Consider the following 11,540-nt stretch of genomic DNA (forward strand, 5'->3'; position numbering starts at 1 on the left):
CATTTAACGTATAGAAAAATTATACTCCTTCAGATCATAATCTTTTTTTAAAAGATGTACATATCGTCTTATTTTGTGATTCAGATATAATAAAACCCTATATGGGAATCTTATGAAACATCTTTTTATTAAGATAAGAAAAAATTATACATTGACAGAAGGGTTAAGAAATGATAAATTCTTTTCGAACTCGTGATATTCGTGAATGTCTCGATTATCGCCTCGTTACATGCCGAGCGTGTATATCTGTTCTTTATCTGGTCGTGTATAGAGCCACTATTTTTGAGTTACTTGCCACGCAATACGGCAGCAGCATGGCCAAAGCGTGAAGCACGATCACGATTTGCTCAGAAGTATGCCTCTATTAAACGGCGCATATTGTAGCTCGCGACCAGGATCCCACGATAAATCCATTCGAGTCTGCGAGTCCGTGAACGGTCACCTCTGCGGTGCCTATATCGGCAGAATAATCGGCGACGATAAATTAGCGCGGCGAGTCAAAGGTTTCGCTTTCTGATTTATGGCCGATCGGATCATCAGTGGCGCGTGTCAAGTGTCAAGGCGATAGTGTCTTCGTCGCTTAGATCGCCGTATCGTCTCACAAGTCGATAGTATCCCGCGGATGCGCAAGCGTATTAGGAAAGCGTACGCCCATTATGCGTAATGCGGCTTTGGGTGCTCATGTGATGAAGGGAGAAGAGAAGAAGTAGCATGAAGGAAGAGGGGTGCCCAGTCGACTTCCGGTTGAGTCACAGAGGCTTTGCAACTGTAAGAGGCGCAGGGCGCGCGTGGGTAACGAAAGACCGTCGCGTTATTTTTTTCACGTCGCCAATGATGCTTTGGCAACCATTGAATATCAATGAGAATATCATTCCTCTCTATCTTCATTTTGTGTAAGCCTCTTAGGAGAAACTTATGTATCCATCTAAATAGTTATAATGAGACTGTATTATTGCTTTCTTATTGTAATTCTATTCATAAAATCTTTAGGTAAGGATCTATGTAAAATATTATAGATGTAATATAAAGAATCAAATTAATATTTTAACATTTCTAATTTTATTATTAGAACAAGTAGTTAACAAATTTTCTTTTAAATAAAAAGCATTAATACGGTCGAGATATCTTGTGGTATTCAATAATATTTACAAATTTTTTAATATATATTTTCCAATTAAACTCTGCGCCAAATACTATCAGATTTAAATATGATCATAAATAGAAATTGAATAATAAAAGTATCACAACTTAAATTGATCGTTAATTTAACAATGCTAATAATTATTTTAAAACACTGCGAGAGGAACTGATTTCGAAAAATATTAGTTAGCGTTTTAACGAATTTTCTTCAAAAGATTCTTACATTTCTATTTCAGAATCCTAATCTTCGTTAGACAGTATTTGGCGAAAAAGTTGTGCGAGCAAATCTATTCCTCAAACTCGGATAAACATATTTATGACGCTAGGAATGGTCGAGTGAATTTCAACCTTTCTCGCTGTCTTTGAAAACTTATTAAATACCTTTCTTTATTTATTTACACCTCGTCGAAAGTATGTCCCTTTCAAAATCACGCTTAGAGTATCTTGTTGATACGATGTATCAACGATATATTATTTAACAGCCAAAGGGCTGTTAAAAATTAAATTTTCTTCATAAATGATATTTAAAACAGCAAAAAGATTTAAAGCCTTTCGCTGAATTTCATTTATTTAATTCGCATCTAAAGTGCAAATAATCGATAATGTCGCTGTTTGTCCATGTAGATTCATAAATTCATGCTCTAGTAAAGAGAAAGTTCAGGTTGATTTCAAAATTACACACCAAAGAAAAGGAAAACAATTTGCAAAATTACAGCGCATACATGCATACGAGATGTGCGAAGGAGTGGCTTCTCCCTTCGGGAATAAAACATGTGTCTTCTGCGCTTGAAGCACTAGTAACATTCACGTTTGAGAATACGAGCGAATGAATAAAAAAAAAAACATTTTCATTATCGATCATTCAGGAATTCCTTATCTTGAAATCTTGCGTTTAATAAATTTAAAATTTCGCGAATGTTTTTAAGTCGAAATTGTATCGTAAACGTTACACTGTAATGTCATTCGGCATTAATTTACTATCACCGAGTATTTAGGGGTTTATCAAAGATATATTTTAAGCGACGTGATTTAGGCGAGTCACGTAAATTATATCTCATGTGCATCGCCTTTTGTGACTAAATATATGTATGAGCTCGATGTTCATTCACGTATCGTTCGTTTTTCTCGGCGTATATTCGTGTCGCAATCTCTCAGGGTGGTCCACATCGCAAAGCTGGATTCTTCGAGGTCGCGCAAGACCACACTCGTTTTCGCACATTCCGTCCACCAAACTGCATCCAACTGTATTTTATGGACGCACTTTCCTTGGTCATCGATATGTGTGCACTTAATCGTGTCCACGTAGTAACATACAATCAGAGGTGAAAGTACGGCAAAGCGACAATCGCAAGTGAATCGAATTATGTGGGAAGGTACTATTAGCGATGTTGTAGCAATGTTTTCATCATTAATCTCTCATTCAGCACGCGATCCAATTACGATCTAACGGGAATTAATAAATTATCTTTAGAGCGGCAATCTCAGAGACAATCTCGACACAAAATTGCAATTGCAATTGGTGATTCTCAAGATCAATTGCTAAAAGTGCAAGGTCAGAATGGAGATCGGTAGCGTAGTGAAAAGTCCGCGTCTGTTTGTTACGTGAAATGCAGTGCAGCGTCAGAATTGCTACTTTCCGCGAGGCTCGGTACACCGTGGCAATTCTATTTTACGCATCAATTCGTATTCGTACCGTATTAGGAAACTAGCAGTTCAGAAAGGCGGTCACACACACGTGCCTAGAATTAGATAGCCATCGGTAGATTTCCAGTTCCTTGTAAGAAAAGAATCACGGATCACTGCTCTTTTCGTCACATTTCACCTTTCTTTCTTCTTGTTTTAAAGACTAAGCAGGAATTTTTAAAACACTCTTCCATAATCTTAAATAATGTTTTTTTAGAAAATATTTTTAGAAAATTTGTGTGTGTGTGTGTGTGTGTGTGTGTGTGTTTACTCGATTAGGTTTATCCAAAATAATTAATGCAATACATTATACATTATTATGTCACGAAGTAACAATTAATTTCGGTTGCAGTTACCAGAAACAATTAACTTCTGTTGCACAATTGATAAAATCAAACGATTAATCAATCTTATCTTAACCTTTCAAAAATGCCACACTATAATACTTTGTTACGAGTGTAACACACCGTGTACAGTATATCCAACTCAACTTTAATTGCTTATGACTTTCATAAAAATGAACACATTGTGACAACATTTTTTTCAATCGAAATGCCAAATTTTAAGGAATATAACGCTATCGAGCGAATGTATGTATCTTTATTAATAAAAAGTTTCGAAAGAAACTATTTTATAAGAAAAAAGGCTCATATACCAGATCGAAAATGATATTGAAGGATTAAATCAATAAAATTGAAAGGTCGATTGATTAGATAGATTCAAAAGAAAAGTTTTATGACCTCGTGTACTCGTTTCAGGAATGTGCAGTCTTCATGTAATCTAATAAATTGCGGAAACTTTCACCTACTTCGAACTTCCCAAATTTAGTATCTTTAGATACGATAATAATAATCTTCATGCAATATATTTCGTTTCCATATTCCGCGTACAACAGTGAACAGAACAATTGCTTATTGATCCTATAGTTATTTTTTAGGTCGTTCTAACTATCTCGTGACACGTAATTCGTTTTTACAATTATTCCTTCTGTACGACTTGTTAAATAGGCTTGTAAAGTAGTGAAATTTTTTTATGAAACAATTTACAGACATATTACGGTGCCATCCTTGAACGTTTTTGCGTTCAAGCAAACTTCGTAAAATTTTGTACATATGGTGCGCACGTTTTTACATGGCAGCTCGACACATGACGAAGTGTAAGGCGAAATATTATGAATATCCTTTCTCACGTGTAGCGCCAGATGCTAACTTTTGTGTTGGCTCTTACACATCAAAGCTGCATAAAACTTGCATGCGCACGCCACATCCCGTGGCATGGCAAGCCGCCGACTCTTTTTAAGGTGATTTCACATCGGGCGAAGCCAGATAGAGTGCAAAAAAATGTGGTCAAACATGACACGAATGTCGAGTCGTTACACGATGTTACGCCACACCGATTTCTTTTTACGCCTTACATTTAAGAGTGCCAGACGGGAAGAGTTATGAGAAACTATAATATTTTTTACGTAATTATGTATATCGTATCTAATTTAATATTTTACAAAACTTTGGGGAATTAAATAAATTCGCGAAATAGATTTATATTTAACACTAAAACCGCGGGTCTAAATCGCGGATAACTATTATCAGATTCTTTTTCAATGCAATCTTAGCTAAAATTGGAGTAATATTAAATTAAATTAGATTTTTAATGAACAAGTAAAGACTCTTAAAATAAAAAAATATAAAAAATAGGGTTAATAATAATTTAGCACAAATATTATACACTGTTAAATTCATATGTAAAATTATATTAGTTTAGTTACTAATTTAAGTTGTTTTTGTATTAATTTGAATGATTTTTCTACAGAGATCGTCACTGCTCCTATCCTACAATATACAGTTTATTATCTTGACTAAAATAATGGAGTTAAACAAACAGTTTAATTCAAGAAAATATATTTGACTCAAATTTAATTTATTATTTACTAAATACATTAACATGGACGATATTTATATTTTGACATAGAAGTTAAAAATAACAAAATATTATTTAACTCAAGGAATTGAATTACTCCTTCAATATCTAACAGTGTATTTGTCTTTCTAAACGCACGATTTCAGAGTGATGCATTCTGGAACTCTCGACGTTAATAAATAGAAACGTGCTTATCACAATTTCAGTAAGCTCTTGACAAACTTTACTTTAAAAACGATATTTCGAAGATAACACGCGATGCAATGTCGCGGCAATACTCGCGTGACGTGGCATCGAAACAACAAAATTATGAGCACGAACCTATTATAATTTGGTGGAAGCAATTCGTGGGAGGCGTTCTATCGAGAAATTCGACGTAGAATACGTTCTGGGTCATTTCGGTTTCGGTCTACGAATTCCATGTAAGCTATAGATCCTCAGCTATTGATTATTCCCATAAATTAGCAAGAGTCATATCTAATCGTTATCGAAATTTCTCATGAAACGGCATTCGCCGACCTTGGCGGTAACCTAAACTCGTCCGACGAGTTTTTTTTCTTCTTACCGATCAATACTCACATCGTAGAAATACGCTTCATTTCCAGTGAATAATGTATTTACTTATCGTCTTGTTGATCCAATCGGCCAAGTCCTCCTGAAGTGGTATCAGTTGACGACTCTGCGCCGAATGCAGTCGCTCGTGATAGAACTCGAATTCTTCCTCCTCTGGCGAAGGTCGCGGTACGTCGGCGTGATTGAAGACAGAAACCGAGGAAGGTCCCCAGCTACTGCGATAACGGATGTGCTGGGAGGATGGGAATCGATTGGCGTACGACATTTTGAGGCAGCTCCTGCCGACGTTCCCGCACACCGGATTCTGTCTCGACGCTTCTCTCCTCGCTCTCCTTGGGTCCTCTTCCAGGACCCACTTTACTTTCTTCGACAGCTCCCAGACTATTCAAGAACGATGTCGTGTAGAGACGTAAACCTTACGATCAAGTACCGCCTGAAAAGCAAAAGAAGGCTATCATTATCGCAGAAAACGAAATCGCATTCAAAAAACTGGATGCACACCGAGAATGCTAATCGAAAGCGAGAGCGCGATGATAAGATGTGACACGAATCTCTTTTTAGAAAATAGAGAAAGAATAAGACACTCGAGATATAGATGAACATGAATGTGCACTTATGCGCGCAGAGGATCCTTTACAATTTCTCTGAGAAACCATAACGAAACGATGGAGTTTCTTTCCTATCGAATAAGGGTTCTCTTTTAAGAATGTCTTGTCCGCTGTTATCTTTACAGCTATAAATAATTCAAGACTCAAGATGAGAATATCTTGAAAAATATCTCTTTACAAGAGCAATTGAAAGTCGAAAGCGGAATTAAAGTCAAAAAGATAAGTAGGCATTAGATTAGGATTAAGTTAGAAAATTCTCAATTGAAAATCATATTTTTTCACGGAGATACGAAGAACGTCTGCATACGAATAAGTACTTGCTGGTAATTATGTCTACGTTTGCTGTTATATCGCGTGTTTCGATTCTACGGGGGAGCATTAATGGAATTCAAGAAGTCGAGTGATTAAAGAAACAAAGGAGTCTGAAGAGCGAGTATCGAGCACGAACTGTCTATCAACTCACAAAGACCAAGCGATGAAGTAGAGCCTATTTTGAATTTTGCAAAGTATGTAGTATTTTTTAAATGGGGTTAGCGTTACTTCTCGCTTCCGAAGAAGCACATAATTTCAAATCAAGAATCAACACTCACGCACCAATAATTAATTAGGTGCTTTTATATCTTTTTGCAACGAGAAGAAACTTTTCTTCTCCCAGAGAAAGATTCTTCGATTCAAAGAAATGTTTCTTTATTATGAAAAAATTTCTTCGATTTAAACATCCTTAAATCAAATAAATTTTTTATTTAATTAAAAAAATAATGTTTAAATCAAAGAAATCTTTCTCTGGGTGTTTCGTACGATATGGTAATGCTTTCAATTACGCGTTCACTCAAAAAAGTGATTTTACAGTTATAGTGAAAATTCTATCTAAATACGAAAAATTAGCTAAAATAGATAAATTTCTAGCAAATACTGCGATATATTGCTAATCTAATATGACAGAGATAGAATTTAAATTTGTGCTATAAATTCTTTTTCGTAAACATAATAATATAATACAGTATAATTTTCTGTACATAATTTTCTATCAGATACAAAAAACAGCGATAATTCTAGCTGGAGTAGCAAAATATCATTTTGCGTGCACGACTACGCATTGTACGATAAAATTATTAATCGCTCTATCAATACTAAAATGCTGATGTAAGAATTACACATCGATGTCTCTGGACTGAGAAAACAGATTACCGCCCAATGCGATGTTCGCGGATAAACCTACGAACGTCCTTCGCCGCATCGATATATCATGCGATTATCTCTATTATCCATAACGCAATGTATTATCGCGTCAACACGTTTCTCAGATTCGTAGGTATTAAGAACAACTCGAGGAGAGACGACTTTCTTATCGAAATCTCTAGCGAGACGAATGACGGTAAACGACAAGTTTGCAAAACCGGTGAAACTCGGCATTCGATCGGGGCAGATGAAATTGTCGCTGAGCTCGATGCGTTCAATATATGCGCACGTGGGCGCGAAAATATCCTCTCACATATATCACGGTAGACATACATTTCTATAAATCGCGATGATCAATCCTTCGTTTTCCCGATTAATAGCATTTTCATTATACTTAAGTTAGATTAGGACAAATATCAGCTTCAAGATCGTTTAATTAATTTCCGAGACCTAGACATCTATCCATGCGAAATGGAGAAATTATTAATATGTCGAAATCATTATAGGTTTTTTTCACCGTAATTTTTTATCATATATAAATAATTATGTAGAATGCTTAAGCGTTGATGGCAATGCTGCAAACAATTTTAAACTGTTTGAACGTCCCACACTGAAAAAAGTTTACTATATCTTAATAAATATTTTTTTAAATTTGTAAGTAAAACCTTTTACTGAATGTTAATATATTTATTTGATATAAGAACCATTAATTTAACTATCTTTTTTTTTTTCATTTAGTTTAGAGCAACTTATACTTATAGCAGAGAACTTTTACTTATAGCAAATATTTATTTGCTATAAGTAAAAGTTTATTTATAAATTATTGAAAAATATATTTATTAAGATAGAGTAAACTTTTTTCAGTATATATAATTATTTTAACAGTTCACATAAAATTATATTCAAATCTATATCTAAATAAATAAGTTTTAAATATGTTCATAATATTTTAAATTTTTAAATATGTTACTTCATTATGATATTTTAGCAAAATTATTCTTTCTGTATTCATTTTGATTTTAGTGTTTTTCCAAGAGCCGCAGTAATCAGAATTGTCTCTGTATCTTAAGTAATAACGAAAGTATTAATCTTAATGCATCGAGGAGAAAAGCGATGCTTTCGTTGGACTCTGTCAATATTGGTCGGCATGTAGATGTTGTAAATCACGCAGAAAGTGCGCGTGATATTTCTCAAGTACTCGAGTAGTAATGGCATGCAATTATATCGCTTTCGAAAGAAGAATTCGAGAATCTTTACGAAGGTATTTAGCGTGATCTCAGCTTAAAGTTTTCATTAAGGCTTCTCAAACGTCTCGATTCCCAATCAGATTTACGTAACCACGCAAAAATAAATGAACACGAGAAACCATATCTATATACGGCGAACAGCGTTGAGAAGAGAAAGAAATAGAGACCGTGTATAGCGGTATTGTAGCGTTACGAAACACTGAACATCTTGAGTTCCTTGCCGAACGTTGTTTGTAAGTGTAATTAGCAAGGAAACGCAACGTACACATGATTATCCTTGATCAAAGATTTGTGTGCTCAAACTTGGAATAAGCCCGCTGCCAAATTCAGACGAATTTATCTTCCTGAACCGATGCTCTCACACATACGGAATTAAAGAACAGTTTTATTGAAGTATCTAAAAAGAGATGAACAAATCTTACAACAAATCTCAGAACAATTTTTTTAAATTATCAAGATAATTATATAGGAAACTTAAACATGATGAACAATGCTACAAGAAATTTTGACATTTTAACCAGTTGAACGTCCTATATAATTTTAGTCCAACAAAATCATGTTTAGATCTACAAACTTTTCTATAGCTACAAACTTTTATACGGAAAGAATGATTTAGTTATAATATCTAAAAGTTTAGCTAATATAGATCTGAAAATAATTTTGTTGAACCATCAAAATACCATGTGTAAATTGAGAAAAATTTCTGGTTGAAAATAAATGAATTAATAAATTCTGATCAATCAGAATTCTCGTCATCATTATTGATTATCTCAATTAGAATTATAATAGATTTAACAATAAAAAATAAAATTCTGATTTGTGTTTCGTTTTCCATTAGAATTTCAATTGATGCAACCGGACTCCGTTTTCTGCGTAGAAAAGCATGATGATGCAATACTACAAAAAAATTTTGACATTCTAGCAACTAGCTTAAATGTCGTACATAATTATTAGTTCAACAAAATTATTTTCAAAACTGTATCTGTAACTAAACTTTTAAATACTTCAACAAAATCGTTCTGCCCGTGAACTTTAATTTTGAGTTGTAAAACTTATCGAACGCAGAGACGGTTCCATGTCGGCTTTATTGGATACTCTCAAAGACGTTATTCATAAAGACGGTATTGTGTAACTGCCGAGAAATGACTAAACAGCTGTACAGATGACTTACAAATCGAGATACCATGAGATTAACGAGATGGTATACCGTTAATATATCCGATTCACTAAATTAAATACAAATGTATCTTTTCACATCACTTTATTATTTTTTGTAATGAATACATAGACTGATTTCACGATAATAATCTGTTTGTGTTCTAAAAATAATCGATTGGGTTATAAGATTCTTCTTTCGCCATTTGAAAAACATCGATAAAAAAAACGCCGCATGAGCATCATTAGTCAAGATTTTATTTTTCGCCAGATAACGTAACGGCCGCCCACGGGATGACATAATTTCATCGCTTTATACGTTTTCAGTCTCTGCATTAGTTTATAGACTCGGTTGCGTTGCTCTATCAACATCCAGCAGCTGGACGCGTAATTGCATAGTTATTACATAGCGCTACTTTACGCCTACATTCAAAAATCGTGATGCCAATCTTCATGAGCAGCCGTTCACTGCTTCTCGTGCAAATAACATTAAGCGTGATAGAACAACACTTTGTAAAGTTTTATTCTGATGGAATGCATTGTCTATTTTAGAGCACGATATGATGGACGAGATTACTTTAATTAATGCACACATTGTACATAATTTGCGCAAAGCATGAAAAATATTTACTAACATAATCTCATTAGCATTTCAAAGTTTCATTTCGATTATGTATAATCTCTCTTCTGTCATAATAAATGATATAATATATAACATATAGTACATATGTATATATCTCGTTTACGAAAAAAAACTATCCAATTAACATGAATGGTTCTGCAAGTTTTAAAAAATCGTTAGACATTAATTTCTTAACTGAAACTTAAAAAACAAACAACTGATTAATTAACGACGGACTAATTTACTTTTTTTATTTTTTTCTTATTGTTTAAATAAAAAAAAATCAAAAGTAAGTTAAACCAAGATTAAAGATGTATCATTGTGTACAATCTCTGCAAAAAGTGGAATTGGAACCTTCCAGATAAAAATGGGTGTTATACATATGCAAATAGTTCAATAACATAAATACTAACAATTATATTTAACAATATAATTTTTTAATTTAAATGAAAATTTTCTTATTTTATCTTAATTATAATTTTAAAAGAGCATGTCTATTTCTTATTGAAATAATTTTTGATCCAGGTTTTAAATTGCTGTCGAACGTTTGTATTATTTTCAAACACAGTATCTAGAAAAATCTAATTTTTTCAAAAAATATGTGCAATACATTCTTAAAGGTAACATATTAAATGATAGAAATGGACACAAGTCGTAAAAGAAGGAAGTAGATTGAATGATACGAAAGGCACGGTCCATCGATCGGAAAAAAATCGAAGCGCATTATGCACCAAAGTCCGTGTCCGAAGTCAACGACCGGACAACAATCGAGTCTAATCGGAGGATGAGCGGCGAATTGGATCGCCATTAGAGACCTCAACGCGCGCATACGTACTTACATATATACGCGCGGGATTAGCCGCGTAGCGAAAGCTGTGCTTCCATCATTGGACGTTCTGCACGTCCGTCCGGCTCGCGAGTGCGTGGGCGTACAGCTTATTACGAGGAGACACACGTAACGCACGAACGTCGCGTGACAATCGCTCGACAACAATCCTCGAGATCTCACGGACAATCTTGCGGACCGAACGTATGTACAGTGGATCCAACGGTAATCCGCCGCGGTAACATTTGTTGCGCGCCACAACCATTAATCGTACATTTGCCCGCGTTTGTCCGCATTCAATGGTCGATCTTAATCAGACCTTGCTAAACATCTTGTCTAGAAATGTTAGATTAATGATTAAATTCTTTTCCAAGCATTTATTAACAACAGAAACCGTTTTAAATCTCCCATTTATAAATCCCGTTTTCTGTAATTGGCATCAACCTATTTCTTATCAAATTGGTTTCCCGATTGGTAATATTTTATCATGAATTACACGTTGCTACTACGTTTACGTTTTAAACGAGCACTTTATCGATTATTTCATAGCGAGTTATAATTCCAGCATGAGATATATATATATATATATA

At 34.3% G+C, this 11,540-nt stretch overlaps 1 protein-coding gene across 2 annotated transcripts in view; it reads right to left on the bottom strand.

Annotated features, from left to right (window-relative positions):
* LOC108686366 (growth arrest-specific protein 2-like) overlaps nucleotides 1–11,540 on the bottom strand; it is a 36,080-nt gene that overhangs the window by 16,293 nt on the left and 8,247 nt on the right. For both annotated transcript variants that reach the window (XM_018191636.1, XM_018191635.1), the window contains exon 2: nucleotides 5,362–5,746. In XM_018191636.1, coding sequence (XP_018047125.1) covers nucleotides 5,362–5,578 — 217 coding nt within the window. In that variant the 5' untranslated portion in view covers nucleotides 5,579–5,746. The remainder of the gene's footprint in view (nucleotides 1–5,361; nucleotides 5,747–11,540) is intronic.

This window comes from Atta colombica, unplaced genomic scaffold (assembly GCF_001594045.1).
Source record: "Atta colombica isolate Treedump-2 unplaced genomic scaffold, Acol1.0 scaffold176, whole genome shotgun sequence".
In the NCBI taxonomy this organism is placed as follows: domain Eukaryota; kingdom Metazoa; phylum Arthropoda; class Insecta; order Hymenoptera; family Formicidae; genus Atta; species Atta colombica.